Source organism: Pundamilia nyererei, unplaced genomic scaffold (genome assembly GCF_000239375.1).
Source record: "Pundamilia nyererei isolate P.nyererei 1_Seehausen unplaced genomic scaffold, PunNye1.0 scaffold00037, whole genome shotgun sequence".
In the NCBI taxonomy this organism is placed as follows: Eukaryota; Metazoa; Chordata; class Actinopteri; order Cichliformes; family Cichlidae; genus Pundamilia; species Pundamilia nyererei.
In genome coordinates, this window is record NW_005187438.1 from 762,321 (window position 1) to 777,613 (window position 15,293).

Here is a 15,293-nt window from a genome sequence, read left to right on the forward strand (position 1 = left end):
AAAAAAACCTCTGTGGCAGAAAAAACTGGTTTCTTGAGCAGTGGCTCTATTTAGACAGAGGTCATTTTTCAAGCAAAGGAAAGTAGTATCATATAAACAGTTTAACTTATTAATTTCTTGCTGTTTTCTAGTATTAATATATTTTCTTTGATATAATGAGCAAGTGTAAACATGAGACCTCAACTCAGATTTATCCTCATGTCTCATGTTGACTTTTCCTTTTCGTATGTAGCCGGTCAACGAGCAGAGACAGGAAACGTGGTCGCTGGGAGGAGGAGAGGGACAGGAGGTCAGAGAGCTCCTCGGGGCTGAGCAGAGAGCGCAGCTTCTCCGCCATAAGGAGCAGAGACTCTGATGAAGCCTTCAGCGACAGAGACCGAGAGCGGGAGAGAGAGAGGGAACGGGACAGGGAGCGAGAAAAAGTGAAGGAGAAGGGCGATGACGAGAAAGAAGAGGAAGACCTGCTGAAACCTGCCTGGATTCGGTGCACCCACGCAGAGAACTACTATTCCAATGACCCCATGGACCAAGTGGTACTGTTATCTTTCTTTTTTCATAAAGCTAACATTTGCTAAATTCCTGATTTGTAACTCTAACAATATATTTGTCTTTCTTGCCTGAACAAGGGGACAGTAGTTCAGTGGTTATATTACATTCTTAAAAGGAAACTTTGTGAATCTTCTTTCTGCCATTACACTAATTTTGTTTGCAGTGGTGCCACACCATCCATCTGTCTATTTTCTGTTGGTTGGACCATAGGGTCTAAGCAGTCTAAGCAGTCTAAGCAGATAAGCTCAGCCCTTCTCCCCACTGGCCACCTCCTCCTGTTCAGACCGAGCAAGCCGTTTCCCTCTGGTTCATACTGTTCCCAGTAGAAAAAGGTAGTCCCCAGTTGCAGCACTTTCCAGCACCCCACCCAGTGTCTTTAAGAAGGCCGGCTTCCCTGGACGTTTGTTCACAGCATACACGAGGGTAAACCCACAGTTTCTCACTGAGGACGACTACAGACTGGAACAGAGTCCAGCCTCTTTCCAGAGGACCTGTTCCATAGCTCAAGCTGTCCATTGAAGTGAGTCAGTCTATATCTAGCCGGTATCTCTAAACCTCACGCACTAAGGCTGAGTCAAACAAATGATGAACGCACAGAGATGTGGTGCAGAATATGCCGTGAAAATCCCACTCTAGCGGACAAAAACAGTGCCTTTCATATGTACGCAAACGCGCGTTGCAACTTCTTATCTGGTGCGCGTCTTTTATTTAGACAGCGAATGCTCACCTGCGGACCACTTATGCACCCCTGCATATATCGATACATTCCATATCCTCTTGAAGACCCAACATTGCAGAACATTTATGAACACCTAAAAAAAGCGTGCATATCTGTAGTTATGCACTTACATGTGTTGTGAGTAAATAAAGTACCATAGATCTTTATGTATTTTTACTTCGTATATTTACTTGTGATACTTTTTGGATTGATGGCTTTGTGGCAGTATGTTTTTCAGTCAGTCAGTTAAGCTGACACTCAAATAACATCTTATTGCCACTTTTTCTTCTTTTAGCAAATCCTTCTCAAATGCTTTTCTGAAGTCTTTGGATCTTGTAGATACTGACACCTACTTTTTCTCCTCTCTCCTCGCTGACCTTTATCCGTAGTCTCTAATGCTTGGTGTCCTCAGCTCCTTTCTCTCCCCACATATTACACATTCTGGCAGACACTTGACCTGTCCTTAAAGGAAAACTGAAGTGATATTAAATGTCAAGCGGGAACCCAACTTTACTTGTAAGCATCCTTCACAAACAGATTTAGCTCTCCTGTGTCTCTGTTATGACAGAGAGGATGTTACCTTTGGGTGTCAATTACTGTAGCTGTGCCAGATGTGTGTAGAACTGCACTTACACTGCGATTACACTTCACAGTGGTCCAAGCTTTGTAATAATTTAAGATACATTTCTATTGGAAAGCAGATCATTTTCTATTTTAAAGTATGTTTTGCAGTTTTGTTTGTGACATTGTTATAACACCCAACATCACATTTTGTCTCGATCAATAGACTGTTAGTGTGAGTATATTAAAGAAACTCAAATATAGTTGTGCTTAAGTTTTAAAAAGTCAGTGTGCATCCTGGAGGCCTGTGGGTTTGAGACTGACCGTGTAATCCCAGAATCCTCCTGATTAGAGTCCAGCTGGGGTTCTTTGTTGCATGTCATCCCCTCTGGCTCAGTCCTCATTTCCTCTTTGCTCAGAACCGTCTCCAGTGAAAGCATAAAAAAACCACACAAAAGTAAACATAGTTTTAGTTCTGGCAGCCCACAAAATCAAGCTCAGCTACAATCCCACCAGACCAGCTCATCTCATCTCAATGCCAACCTTCATCAGCTGGTGCATCCTGTCAGCACGTCTTGTATAGAGTGCACAGTCTAAAATTCAACTGACAGAATAGTCTGATATTTCTATGTGATTTTATTATATTTTTAATAATAAAAAGGTTTCCTTCCATTAGTTGTCATTGTTCTCTTACAACTTTACATCCATACATCCATCTGCACATCCATCCATTTTCTGCTGTTTCTGAGGGTTTGGGTTGTGGGGGCAGGAGTCTGAGTAAGATGCCCAGGCCTTCATCTTCCCAGCCACCTCCTCCATCTTTTCTGGGCAATATTGCGGCATTTTTAAGCCAGCATAGAGATGTGATTCTCCAGTGTGTCCTGGGTCTGCCCCAAAACACCTACACTGGGAGGTCCTCAGTGGGCGTTTACATCAAATGGCCAAACTGGCTCCTTTCAATGTGGAGCACTAGCAGTTCTACTTCAAGCCCTTCAGCCTGTCTCTATGGCAGGAGCAGACATATGGAGGAAGCTCGTGTCCACCGCTTATTCCCATAATCTCATTCTTTTGGTCTCTATCTAAAGCTCTTGGCTATAGGCGAGAGTAAAATGTAGAATTTTAACCAATAGCTTTCACGGCCTGCTCTCTTTTCAATACAACAAACCAATACCTCAACTTGGGGCAGCAGCTCCACACTTTTCCAGTTGAGAACCATGATCTCAGACTTGGAGGTCCTAATTCTCATCCCGTCTGCTCTACACTTGGCTACAGTCTGTTACAGTATGAAGTGGAGGTCTACTCACAATGATGCCAATAGAACCACATCATCTACAAAACAGGGCAAATGATCCAGAGACCACTAGACAGCATTTGAACTGGCCCATTGGTATAATATTTAATGGAAAGATATCACCCCAACCGATTGCGGCAGATGTCCACCCCTCCCTGAGCCTGGTTTTGCCCACTGTCACCAAAGTGCTTGCTCATAGGGGGTCATATGATGGGTTTTTCTCTGTATGTATTATTGTAGGACCTACCTTACAATTTAAAGCGACTCGAGGCGACTGATGTTGTGATTTAGCGCTGTATAAATAGTTTACATTATAAACAGTCAGTGTATCAGTATAAAATATAAAGGAATACTTGTATGACTACCACCCCAACCTCAGTTCTTTTAGATTAGGTTGCTTGAGGGTTAATTAGAGATGCATTATCTTAGGCTTCACTTAGGAGTGGGAGCTACATGAGGCATACTGCACTATAAATAATAATAATAATAATAATCAATGAGCACAGGAGGAAATTATAATCTTCTTTTGACTAAAGTGGCTCTGACTGAAATATCCATTAAATATTAAAATGTTAGTTTGACTAAAAGATCCTGGAATCCTTTCTCAGTCTACAACTTTTCCATTTAACTTTCAGCAGTTGAACAAACTTGGCTTGTTGCATTTGAACTGCTGTATTTCAGGGAGACTCTACAGTGGTGGGAACGAGTAAACTGCGTGATCTGTACGAGCGCTTTGAGGAAGAGCTGGGAAACAGACAGGAGCGAGCCAAGGCTGCTCGACCCAAATGGGAGCCGCCCAAGACCAAACTGGACGAGGACCCAGGTTACTTGTGTTATTTTTATATTTTAGCTTTAACCTCAGTCTTTAAACTTAATTCTGTAAAGGAGACCTATTGTGCTCATTTCAAGCTCCACATTTTGTTCTGGTTGGCTGCCCTTTGTCAGAGGAAGATTTGAACAGCAAGTAGGCGGGGCTTATTTACCTGAGATGGCCATATAAGGAATTTCCTATCTAAATGACATCATATAGGGCCAAGAGTATAAAAAAACTTGCTGAAACTGAGTGTTTAGAGCCATCTAAGACAGAGAATTTTACATACACTGCCCTCATCATTTGTAACTGGCAATGTTTAATATCTGCTGTTGTGACTGTATGTATGTATGATCGTCTTTAAATAAACCCTTGGCCTGCACATACTTGTGTTACCAAATAAAAGCCATCAGCTAAAACATCTGTTGACAACCTTTTTTATTGATATGGGGAAAAAAAGCTTGCTATCTTCTCAGCAGTGCATTGGGGCGAGACAGAGATTAAGTTATGTTTCTGATTTTATCTGCAGGGCTGTCAGCCCGATTGTCTATTTCACCAGCGCAATAATATAAATCTCACTCAGGGAGATCCAATTTGCTAAATATGCTGCTCTGGGCGCCGACTTCACAATCAAACACTCGAGTTAAAGTGCTGATAAGAATTAAAGACTCTGCTTAGCTAAGGGCCACAAACCATTCAGCAGAATGGTAATTATAATCCTCATTTTGGTTTGAGGTTTGTTTTCGGTGAGGGAGAATGACAAGTGAGAGAGGAGGAGAGAAAACACAAGTGCCAGATGTCAACTTTGGCAAGTGCACCCTGCTTTTAATCTCACGGATGCATTAAAGTCTGCAACTGGCATGAAAATTGGAAATTGTTATGAACAACAGTGTTTAGACAACGAAACCACCACAGTTAGCTGTTAGTCATGCTAAACTATATTTGTTTGCATAATGAAAGATTAAGCAAGTGCAAATTGGGTAACAGATCTTAAGGTTTGCTGTGTCATCTACACAGGGTGAGTATTCCTCCTCAAGAGTTGGCAGAGCCCGAGCGCGCAGTTTTAAAGCATTTTGACAGATTACTTTACTTTGACTCTGCCTTGTGAGTGTAATACTTTGCGAGGGCACAGCTGAGCAGAGGAGCTTAACCACTCGACCAGCTCCGGCTCGCCGAATTAGTTTTAATCGTTAGCCGCGTAGCATTCGCATGATTAAAGACCTTCTTGCACTGTGGTTTCAGATGACAGCAGCAGCGACTCAGACTGTGAGTCAGAAGGCGAAGGAACCACCTGCTCCAGCAGCTCTGACTCAGAGGTTTTTGATGTCATCGCTGAGATCAAAAGGAAGAAAGCTCACCCCGACCGGCTGCACGAGGAGCTCTGGTACAATGACCCCGGGGAGGTTAGTGTGTCTTAACAAAAGGATGCCGAGGATGGATTGTTCTATCTTCTGTGTATACCTCTTGAATTCATGCCCGACAAAGTATTAAATCATACGGAATATCTCAATCTGAAAGCATTCCTGAAATACTGGAAGACATACTGTCGATGTGAGAACGATAAGGCAGCTGCACAGGCAGGCTGAAACCTTTAACCAAAACATTTGGTTTTTTGACAACAGCTGACTTTATATTCATGTTTGAATCAATGATTTTAAAAGTTAAAGTAAATCAATCAAATAACATTTTTTTACACGTGCACTACAGCCCAGAACTTTCAAAGACATCACCCCGCAGAGAAACAAGTGAGAATGCAGATGTCCCCTGCAGCCAGAACAGACATTAAATGGTCCTTAACCTGCCAGCTCTCTAGATCAAAGTCCTTGTGATTTATGCCTATGTGATAACTGATGATGTTAACTCTCCTGCCCCCCTGTACTCTCTACCCAGGAAGAACCCTCTCCAAAACCAAGCAGACTATTTCCAGCGCTTAGATGTAATCTAATGTGCTGGCTCCTGCTGTGCAATGTGAAATTGACTTGATACTGGCCCTGCATTGTGAATAAAAGCAGGAAAACTGCAGAGACCTCACTTTGCATTAGGCCAGAGACATTATAAGAAAAGCACTCAAGTAATCCTGAATTAAAACCTCAAGCAGAATTTTGCATCAGCAAAATATGACTTTGCAATCTCAGTTTTTTTTTTTTTAATCTGTCAGATTTAACTTAGTCTACACATACCTTCATGTATGTCTCACTTAACGAAATAAATTCATCAGACAACATAAATAATATATTATATTTTTTAGGAAATAACAGTAATTTAGTTTTAATATCACACTTCCATATTTTAGTTACTAAATGTGTGAATTACTAAGTTATTATTGGTGTTTTTCCTCCATTTAACTGATATTTATTTATATAAAAAGATTGAATATCCAATCCATGAGCCATCATCACAATACTCAGAGGTCAGACTCCACCTGGTTTTGATCTTGGCCTTCATTGATCTCAGTGACACACTTTTATGTGTGTTTCGACCAGTTGTCATAATCCGTGCGCAGACATCGAAGCATGTCAAACACCTGCCAAACCACTGTTTTTATGGTGCCGTAACACTAGGTGTCTCCAACAACACATTTTCCTGACACATGCACTCGCAGTTCCACACAGGCTGGACCCGTTTTGCTTGTAGAAGTCTTTAAATTCTTTGTGGCATAAATTCAACAAGGTGCTCAAAACATTCCTCAGATTTTGATCTATATTTACATGATGGCATCACACAGTTGCTGCAGAGTTTTTGGTGGCACACGCGTGATGTGAAACCCCCATTCCACCAAAGCTCTATTAGATGGAGATCTGGTGACTGTGGAGGGCATTTGAGTACACTGTTGTTTTCAAGAAACCAGTTTGAGTGGATCTCAGCTTTGTGACATGACACATTATGTTGCTGAAAGCAGCCATAAGAAGGTGGGTACACTGTGGTCATCATGGGATACCAAGAAAATATCCCACACACTAGTACACCACCACCACCCTGAACTGAAACAAGGGAAGATGGATCCATGCTTTCCTGTTTCATTCAATTTAGAACCGTCCAAATGTTGCAGCAGAAATTGAGATTCATCGGGCTCGACAGTGTTTTTACAGTCTTCTGTTGTCTAACTTTGATGAGTCTGTATGAATTGTAGCCTTAGTTTCCTGTTCGTCACTGACAGGAGCGGGGCACCTGGTGTGGGCTTCTGCTGCTGTAGCCCATCTGCTTCAAGGTTCGACATGTGCTCTTCTGAAAACGTTGGTTAAAAGGAGGCGTTATTTAAGTTACTGATGTACTCTTGTCAACTCACTGAGCTGCTGCTCAGTGGATAGTTTGTCTGTTGAGACCATTCTCTGTAAACACTGTAGGTGGTCGTGTAGGTAAATCCCAGTAGATGCGCAGTTTCTGAAATACTTGGACCAATCTGCCTTTTCTTCCTCATTCTGGTGGCTGGTTTGAACTTCACCGGAGGATCTTGACCATGTCTTAATGCCTAAGTGCACTGAGTTGCTGCCATCTCACTGGCTCACTAGGTGTTTGCATAACAAGCAGTAGAACAGTTATGCTCTACTGCTTGTAACCTTCTCACAGGTAACTTTATATACCATATAAAGTTACCTGTGAGAGTATATACTAGTTTTAAGACAGTAGATAAAATGCTCTCCAGTAAAGCCTGACTTATTTCTGCCACGTGTATTACAACAGCATGGCTCTGTAATTAAAAGAGTAGAAGAAGAACGAGTAGAAGAAAGCTTGTCAAAAAGGCCGTAGGGCATCCATATGATCATTGCAGTCCAGTATTCATCTGTGTTAGATCCACATAGGTAAAATAAATACTGACTTTAAATAATCCAATAAAGAAGAAAGAAACCGTACCAGCCATGCTGTTGGAACTGAGGATAATCTGCACATTACTTAACTCCACAACAGACTTCAACTCGATAAGACTGCAAAAAACATTTGAAAAAAGCAGAATGTAAGAGTTGATTGTTGTGGCCATAAATATCTAGTGTAGCTACAGTAAGGACTCCATTTCTTCCCTGTTGGCTTCTAAAGTCTTTTTGTAAATATCTGAAACCACTAACAGCACATACAACCAAAGTCCTTCTATAAAGAAGTCTTCAAACTCAGCAGCCAGCAGAGCCTCTGGGCATTTATTTTGAAGCTGCTGTCTACATAAATGTGAAAAGAGCCATAACTTTTATTTCAGTGGGACATAAAAAAACAGATATATAGACTCACCAGCCAAATCTAACAATCTGCTTTTCCACCTGCAGGTTGGACTTCTAGTATCCACAGAAAGAGTAACACAATCCTACAGCTTCATTAGTGGCTCAATCCAGGCACCAGAGCACTGAACAATGCCACACTAATTCATGTTTTGAATACACCTAGCTACATCTTTACTGCAAGGGAAATTACTGATGTGTGAATAAGTCTGCCACCAACCGCTTGAAACTGCCGTGACCCTCGTGTCAATGGAACGTGGTTGGTTCACAGGTTTCCTGGTTTGGGTCTTTATTGGCTTTTTGGTTGCGGTGACAGGACAGCCGACTTTCATTCATTTCATTTCATTTTAGGTATTCTGGGTATTGTTGTCTCGTCTCTATGTCAGTTGCGCGCTTCCTCTTTCTGCTTTGAATAAATGTCATTTCCACTTGATGGAAAGACGGTGTGTAATAAAGTTATAGGCCAGCAGTTTTATTGTGAGGATATGTATTGCGGAGACAGTGTCACAAAGTGAAGTTTAAAAAGTCAAAACTTCAAACTGCAGCAAAGAAATAAAGGTCAGGAGTCTGCAGTTTAGAGATGTAAAATGTTGAGCAGCCCCTGTGTTATACATGGCAAGTGAAGCAGTTCTGTCTGATTTACGTATTTTCTTTCTGTCCAGATGAATGATGGTCCCCTGTGTAAGTGCAGTGCCAAGGCCAGACGTACAGGGATCCGCCACAGCATCTACCCGGGGGAAGAGGTATGACACGCCATGAATAAATCACCCTTTCATAACCTTGAAGTTGTGCCACGCGGGGGCAAGGGCATTATTTTAGTCAGGCTAAAAGCATTTTCTATACAGAGGCCATCTTCTATTGTGTTAAAGGCGCGATAAGTGAGACAGAAGCATCTTAAAGTACAAAAGGATATTACATTTCAGGAAAATTTGACTGGGGAGTTGCGTCCGAGTGATTCATCGGCTATTTTTCCACACACTGAGATAGATTTTCTTTTATGACTCACTTTCTTACTTTGCTGTGTTTTGGAACTATAACTCCCACCAGCCGCGTGCTCATCTAACAAGTAAAATGCATTTTATCTACAAAAAGCTCAGTCGTTCAGTTTCTTTTGCCTTTATGCCCAGTAGGAAATGATCAAACTCTGGGATTGTTTAATGAATCCTTAATGACTTTATTAACCAATGATAGGTACGTTAAATAGTGGTAAATGTGCATCATCCTCCAGACAAAGGCGGGTAAATGTCTGCTCCATACTCACTTGTTTGGGGATGTATATTTGATTGATTGATTTTTTATTTTTTTTTTAGTAATATTTTCTGTCTTAAAAATCTGCCTTGAGTTAATTAGTGCGTTAATTTCTTGTTGCTCTTTGTTGACCTGGAAGTTGTTAGTCAATTATTTGTTTTAATAAGTTTCTAATGTGTATTGACTTTATAATTATGCTCATTATAGGATGCCAATTAAGCTTTTACTCATCACTCATACCAGCAGTTTGTCTTCATAATAACCTCTGCAAACATGCTTTGCTCTTCACTTACTTCTGCACTTAACAAGATGCCTCTGCGTGACTGCATTCATCTGCAGAAGGAAACAGCAATGCCCCCCCCCCCCTTTTTTTTTTCCAGTCGGCTCAACCAGCTAATGAGTGAAATCCTATAAAGAGGCCATTAGCAGAACAATCCACTGTATATGCTTAAGTAATTTCTCAAGAAAACTGGAAAATATGTTGCAGTTTAACCTTCATAATTAGAACATTTTGATGCCTTTTTCGCTCCAAATCGGTATAAATTGAATGTTTTTTGGCTTGATTATAAAGGACCAAGAAGGTGAATGACAGATTGGAATTAAAATACTTTAAAAGTAGACTGAAAAGATGGAATTAGCCACTGTGGCGAATCGCTGTTTTGGTCAGTGTTGTATTCATTAAAGCAGCGGTCCCCAAACTTTTTTGCGCCATGGACCGGTTTGTCAGACAAATACAACAAAGTAAAATGATGCGACCAAGACAAAAACTGTGGTATTTTGTAAATATAATAATAAATACAAATTCACTGTGTAATTGTGTAACTTTATTAGCAGCATTCTCCTGAAATGCGCCAACAACAATGAGAGTAACATCCTCCTCTCTGCCCCTTAATGCTCTCTGGTCGCTATGGTGACGTGTAAATATTTCTTTCAAAATAAAACACACAACTATAGCACAGGAAAAGACCCAGGGTAACAGAGTTAACCATAAAAACCCTGAAAACCATATATTTCACACACGAGCCTCGCGGCCACCAAATAACTCACAGACCGGCACCGGTCCATGGCCCAGGGGTTGGGAACCGCTGCATAAAGAATTGTTGTTGTTGTTGTTATAATTGTTGTTGTTGTTATTGTTAGCCAGCCTCAAGTGGCCATTTGAGGAACTGCATTTTTTTGACACTTTGATGTTCGCATCACCGTTAAAGTTGCTGTCCTATGAGTCTATAAAGGAAAAAAGGGAGTTTCAGTTCATTCATGATTTGTACCTCTTACATTTACTTAAATTCGCTCATAAATGTCGAACACAGAGGAACACCTCGTTGTCAAATATTGACTTTTTAAAATCTTTTCCAGCCTGTGAAACGGTGCCGTCCAATGAACAACAACGCTGGCAAACTGTTCCACTACAGGATCACTGTGTCACCTCCCACCAACTTCCTGGTATAACTTAAAATAAACAACTAGGTTGAATACATGCTAACACATTGTTCTGATTGTTTATATTCACAGCACTCTACCTAAACTGCAGCGCTGTGTTTGCGTGCTCGTGAGACTGTTCTTGTTCTTTTCTGTTCCAGACCGACAGGCCGACAGTGATTGAGTACGATGACCACGAGTACCTGTTTGAAGGCTTCTCTCTCTTCTCCCACACTCCTCTCACTAACGTAAGCCTGCTTTGAATTGTTAGCAGCTCGGGCGGTAAGCCATGAATTTTCCACCACAGCACTCTCAGGTTTTTGACAGTAACAGTGGGTGTCAGTGTAAAGTCATTTTTCTCAGTTATGCTGTTGTGTTTTATAGTTTCTATTTTTATTTATTTACTTGTTCGGAGTCGGCAGTTCCTTTTGCGTTGAGCTTTTCGGAGGCGAGTGTCACACTGAGTTTACTCTATTTTGTTTGTAAGTGTCATGTTAAGCATCACAAAGGTGAAGTATAAGTGTACTGGGTTGGTTACGACTTCCTCATTGACATTTCACCTCGGGGAGTCTTTTTCTGCACAAATGCTTGATACAGTGTGTTATTCATAGATATGTGCAGCTTCACTAATGACTTAAGGCCAAAAGGTTGTCTGGTAGAAACAGGATACACAAAGCTAAATGCTAAAGTGTTTTTTGTGGATTGTTTCTTTCATTGGTGATATTTTAGGGCTTTTTTTGGAAACTCATTACTAGGATCCTGCTCATTAACCTTAGGGTTGCAAGAGGTATTCACATATACATAAATCTTGCACATCAGTTACCTTGCAGCTACATGAGGTCGAAAACAACAAGAGGAAAAGGAACCACATGTGTAATCTCTGTATATAAAGTCCAGTCACTGAAGTCCATGCAGTTAGAAACAAAAACACATACGGGATTTGGGGAAAAATAGCACCCGAGTTTGTGCCATCGTGTAACGGTACATGAAAATACAACGGGTTTTTTTTCCCCCACACCATCTCAATCTTCCCTCATTTCCCCACCTTGCACACCTGATGTGGATGCATGCAGGGTTTTGCCTTCTTTCACAAAACGAAATGATGTATTAAAGCAGTTGAAAGGTCACTGCTTTAATACATTTGAAGAGATCCAGCGCACATCATTGTGCAAGCAGTCACAATGGAGCTTCCAGAAAGCGATCTAAAAATAGCAGAAAACCCTGGAAGCATGTCAGCGCCACACAAGGAGACTTTGTTCAAGGGGACATCAGCCAAATTAAAATCAGGCATTAGTTTTGATTTATATGGGTGGAGCTGCAGAAGTTTGCAATAGCAAACTGATAGAGTACCCTTCTTAATACATTTTCTTAGTTTTTTATTCCCTTTTCCCTCTTACGTGTGAGCCTGCCTGCTCAAAAGCCTGCGGTTGAAAAAGCCCAGGCCCACGATCAGTTGTGCAGCTCAGTCAGATCTAGATTGCCTGTGATGGGACACTCTCAACCTTCTACGTGTCTGTTGAGGCAACACATCATTTTTTCGTATTTTCAGCATTTAAGTGGACCATCCCTCCTCCTTTTAGCTCCACTCTTGTCAGAAATAACTTCAAATCGACTCTTGGCTTCGGGTCGACTTCTTTGTCGCATGGACAAAGTGCTCCTCTCTCCCAGGGCTGACCTTGTCACAGAGTCCTCTTGCTCACTTTTGAAGGCCCATCAGTGACTGTCAAACACTAGAGTGGCTGTGATTTGAGAGGAGCCTCTCTTTCTCGCCGTCCCCCAAAGTGGAAGTTTTAAAGAAGATAGAAATCAGCCGAGGGGATCACCAAACGCCGTTTCTGGAATATTTCCCTCCCCTCTCTACGCATGTGTGTGTTTTTCCTGCACGTTTGAATACTAGAGCACTCTGTCAATATCCCCTCTAGCTTGAAAAGAACCCAGAGGATTAGGCATGATTTGAACTGGATAATTTACGCGGCCCTTGTTAAAAGCTGGGGTAAACTCTTCGTGGCAGTGCGGGGATTAGGAAGCGCAGAGTCTGGTGATATTAGCCCCCTGCTAGTTGGCTGCTGGGATGGGCAAGAATGAAAGTAGCTCCCAGGTTAATCTCTTAAAATGGACCCCTGCGCTCGAACAACAAAGACCGTGTAACTAGGGAGATTAAACACAGAAGAGCAGGCTTATCTATTTAGCATGATTTCAGTTAGTTAATTTTCAAGAGTCAGGTGCTCACGCCTGTGTGAGTGAGTAGGGGGAGAGCACTTGTACATGTGCGTTTGAGTTGCTTGTTTTTTTCCATGTGGTTTCCAAATATTCCAACAGATGTGAGCTAGCTCCACTGAAGACAAAAAAACACCCCAAAAACAAGGTTTTAATGAGTTTCCTTGCAAAGCTGTGACCTCTGCCTAACGCCATGGTAATGAGTCGGTCTGTCCTTTCTTCTTCTCGTCCTCTGCTCCTTTCATCATCACAGATTCCATTGTGCCGTGTGATCCGCTTCAACATAGATTACACCATTCACTTCATAGAGGAGATGGCACCGGAGGTCAGTAAAACCCCACTTTATCTGCCAGCTCTTTTTCTCCCCTTTCTCACCCCTTTTGTTTTTATCTCAAACGGCTGAGACTGAGCGCCGCTGAGCCCCGTGTAACTCTCGCACCTCAGTGCTCGGATGAGTGAAGGTGCTAATCCTTTTAGAAGAGGAAAAAGAGCTTCCTTTTGACCCGCTGAGGGTGATTGTATCAATAAGGTGGCTTATGTGATAAAGTCTCAGAACTGGATTTAGTTATCAATCATATCTACATTATGGGGTAGTCTTTGTGGCTGCATGCTGCTACTGTATATTCACGTGGCGCTGATAACAAACCTCTGCTGTCTCTCGTGTACAGAACTACTGCGTCCGAGGCCTGGAGCTGTTTGCCTCCTACTTGTTCCGGGATATTCTTGAGCTTTATGACTGGAACCTGACAGGTACGATTCCCAAAGCGAGGGCTCGCAATTACACACAGATCACAGAAACTCCCAGCTTTATCGGTGATTGTCGCTTGTAAATTGCAGCGTGTCCTACCAGCATCTCTTACGCATGGGTCACAAAATGAGAGGAAATTATCTCAAATTGCAGCTTGGACGCTACAGAAATACCAAAATGGGCATCTTATTGAATGCCATCCCTTATTTTTATGGAAATATTTTTTGTATATAATAGTTTTGTTTTTTTAAAAGCCTCAATTTGTCTTGTTTTTTGGGGGTTTTTTCTTCGACATAAGTGACCATATTTAGATGAGAGGATGCTGATGCTTGCAAGGTTTGTTAGCAAACTGCATTCACACAAACTCGCACACACAAACCTGCATTAAGAGTTAAAAGGTGGGAATGCACTTTGTTAAAGCAGCCAGCTTGGCTCAATAAAATAAATTCTGACTCACTGAACAAAACAGCTCTGGAAAGTTGAAATCGTACACTAAAGAACTTGTTCAGCTAAATAGAAAATACAAGAAAGCGAAGCGCTCGATAAATCAGATCTAGTATGAGCTTAAATTTAAAATTAATAGAAGTATTGTGGTGTCTGTTATAGATACCACAATGCTTGCACGCAATAGATGTAATAGAAAATGTTGAGCATCTCCAGTAAGTGGTGCAGAGGCTGCTAAGGATCTATTACCATTTGGGTGATGCTTGTATCCACTGATGGAGAATTCCAAACTGTGTTCATGTAAACTGGATTGAAACAGAGCAATTCCCTCAGCCACTGTAATGGATGCATTCACACAGCTAGCAGTTCGATAGTTAGTCCACAGAAGCATTTCTTCACAGCAACATGTCTGCGATTACATCGACGTTTAAACCACAACCACTGCAGTCCGTCCGTATTTCTTCTTACTGCTCAGAATAACGTTACGTGTGAAGCCAGGTACACTGTGGTCCCAGGAAGCGTGAGTGTTTCATCTACACGCCTACACTTAATCAGCCCAACGAGCTCGTTCCGTGTTATTGTCCCGATACCTCCGTGGAACAGCTGTGAAAGGCGGTCATTTCCTTCATAGCTTCTCTGGGATTACAAGCCTCCCTCCTGGTGGTAGAACTGTCAGTGCGATCAGCTGATAGAGATTGGCTATTCCCAAAAGTGTAATCCAATTTTAAAACACTGGTAGGCTTTTAAAACTTCACTGCAAGACAAAAGGTGGCTGTTTCGATCTTGCCTAAAACACAGTGAGCAAGGAAAATCAACCTTATGTTGAAGTCATTAAAAACAACATCACGAGCTGCTGCAACAGACCGCCTCTCAGTGTTTCACTCGCCCAAAGTGGAGCACACCTTTCTCAGATGAGTGCTTCAAGCCCCATCATTTGGTCGGTAGCTGCGTTAAAAATGATCCAAAGGGGAACAGACACCATCGGCAAGAAGTCGATATGTGGAACTCCAGTTTTTCTAATTACGTTTTTTTTCTTGTTACAGATGAGGCGACAGTGTTATTTTTTTTCATATATATATATA

At 41.7% G+C, this 15,293-nt stretch overlaps 1 protein-coding gene across 4 annotated transcripts in view; it reads left to right on the forward strand.

Moving 5' to 3' along the window:
* drosha (drosha ribonuclease III) overlaps window positions 1-15,293 on the forward strand; it is a 136,954-nt gene that overhangs the window by 5,878 nt on the left and 115,783 nt on the right. For all 4 annotated transcript variants that reach the window (XM_005730412.1, XM_005730411.1, XM_005730414.1 and 1 more), the window contains 8 exons: window positions 233-533; window positions 3,801-3,942; window positions 5,173-5,333; window positions 8,798-8,878; window positions 10,740-10,826; window positions 10,964-11,050; window positions 13,273-13,344; window positions 13,688-13,769. In XM_005730412.1, coding sequence (XP_005730469.1) covers window positions 233-533; window positions 3,801-3,942; window positions 5,173-5,333; window positions 8,798-8,878; window positions 10,740-10,826; window positions 10,964-11,050; window positions 13,273-13,344; window positions 13,688-13,769 — 1,013 coding nt within the window. The remainder of the gene's footprint in view (window positions 1-232; window positions 534-3,800; window positions 3,943-5,172; window positions 5,334-8,797; window positions 8,879-10,739; window positions 10,827-10,963; window positions 11,051-13,272; window positions 13,345-13,687; window positions 13,770-15,293) is intronic.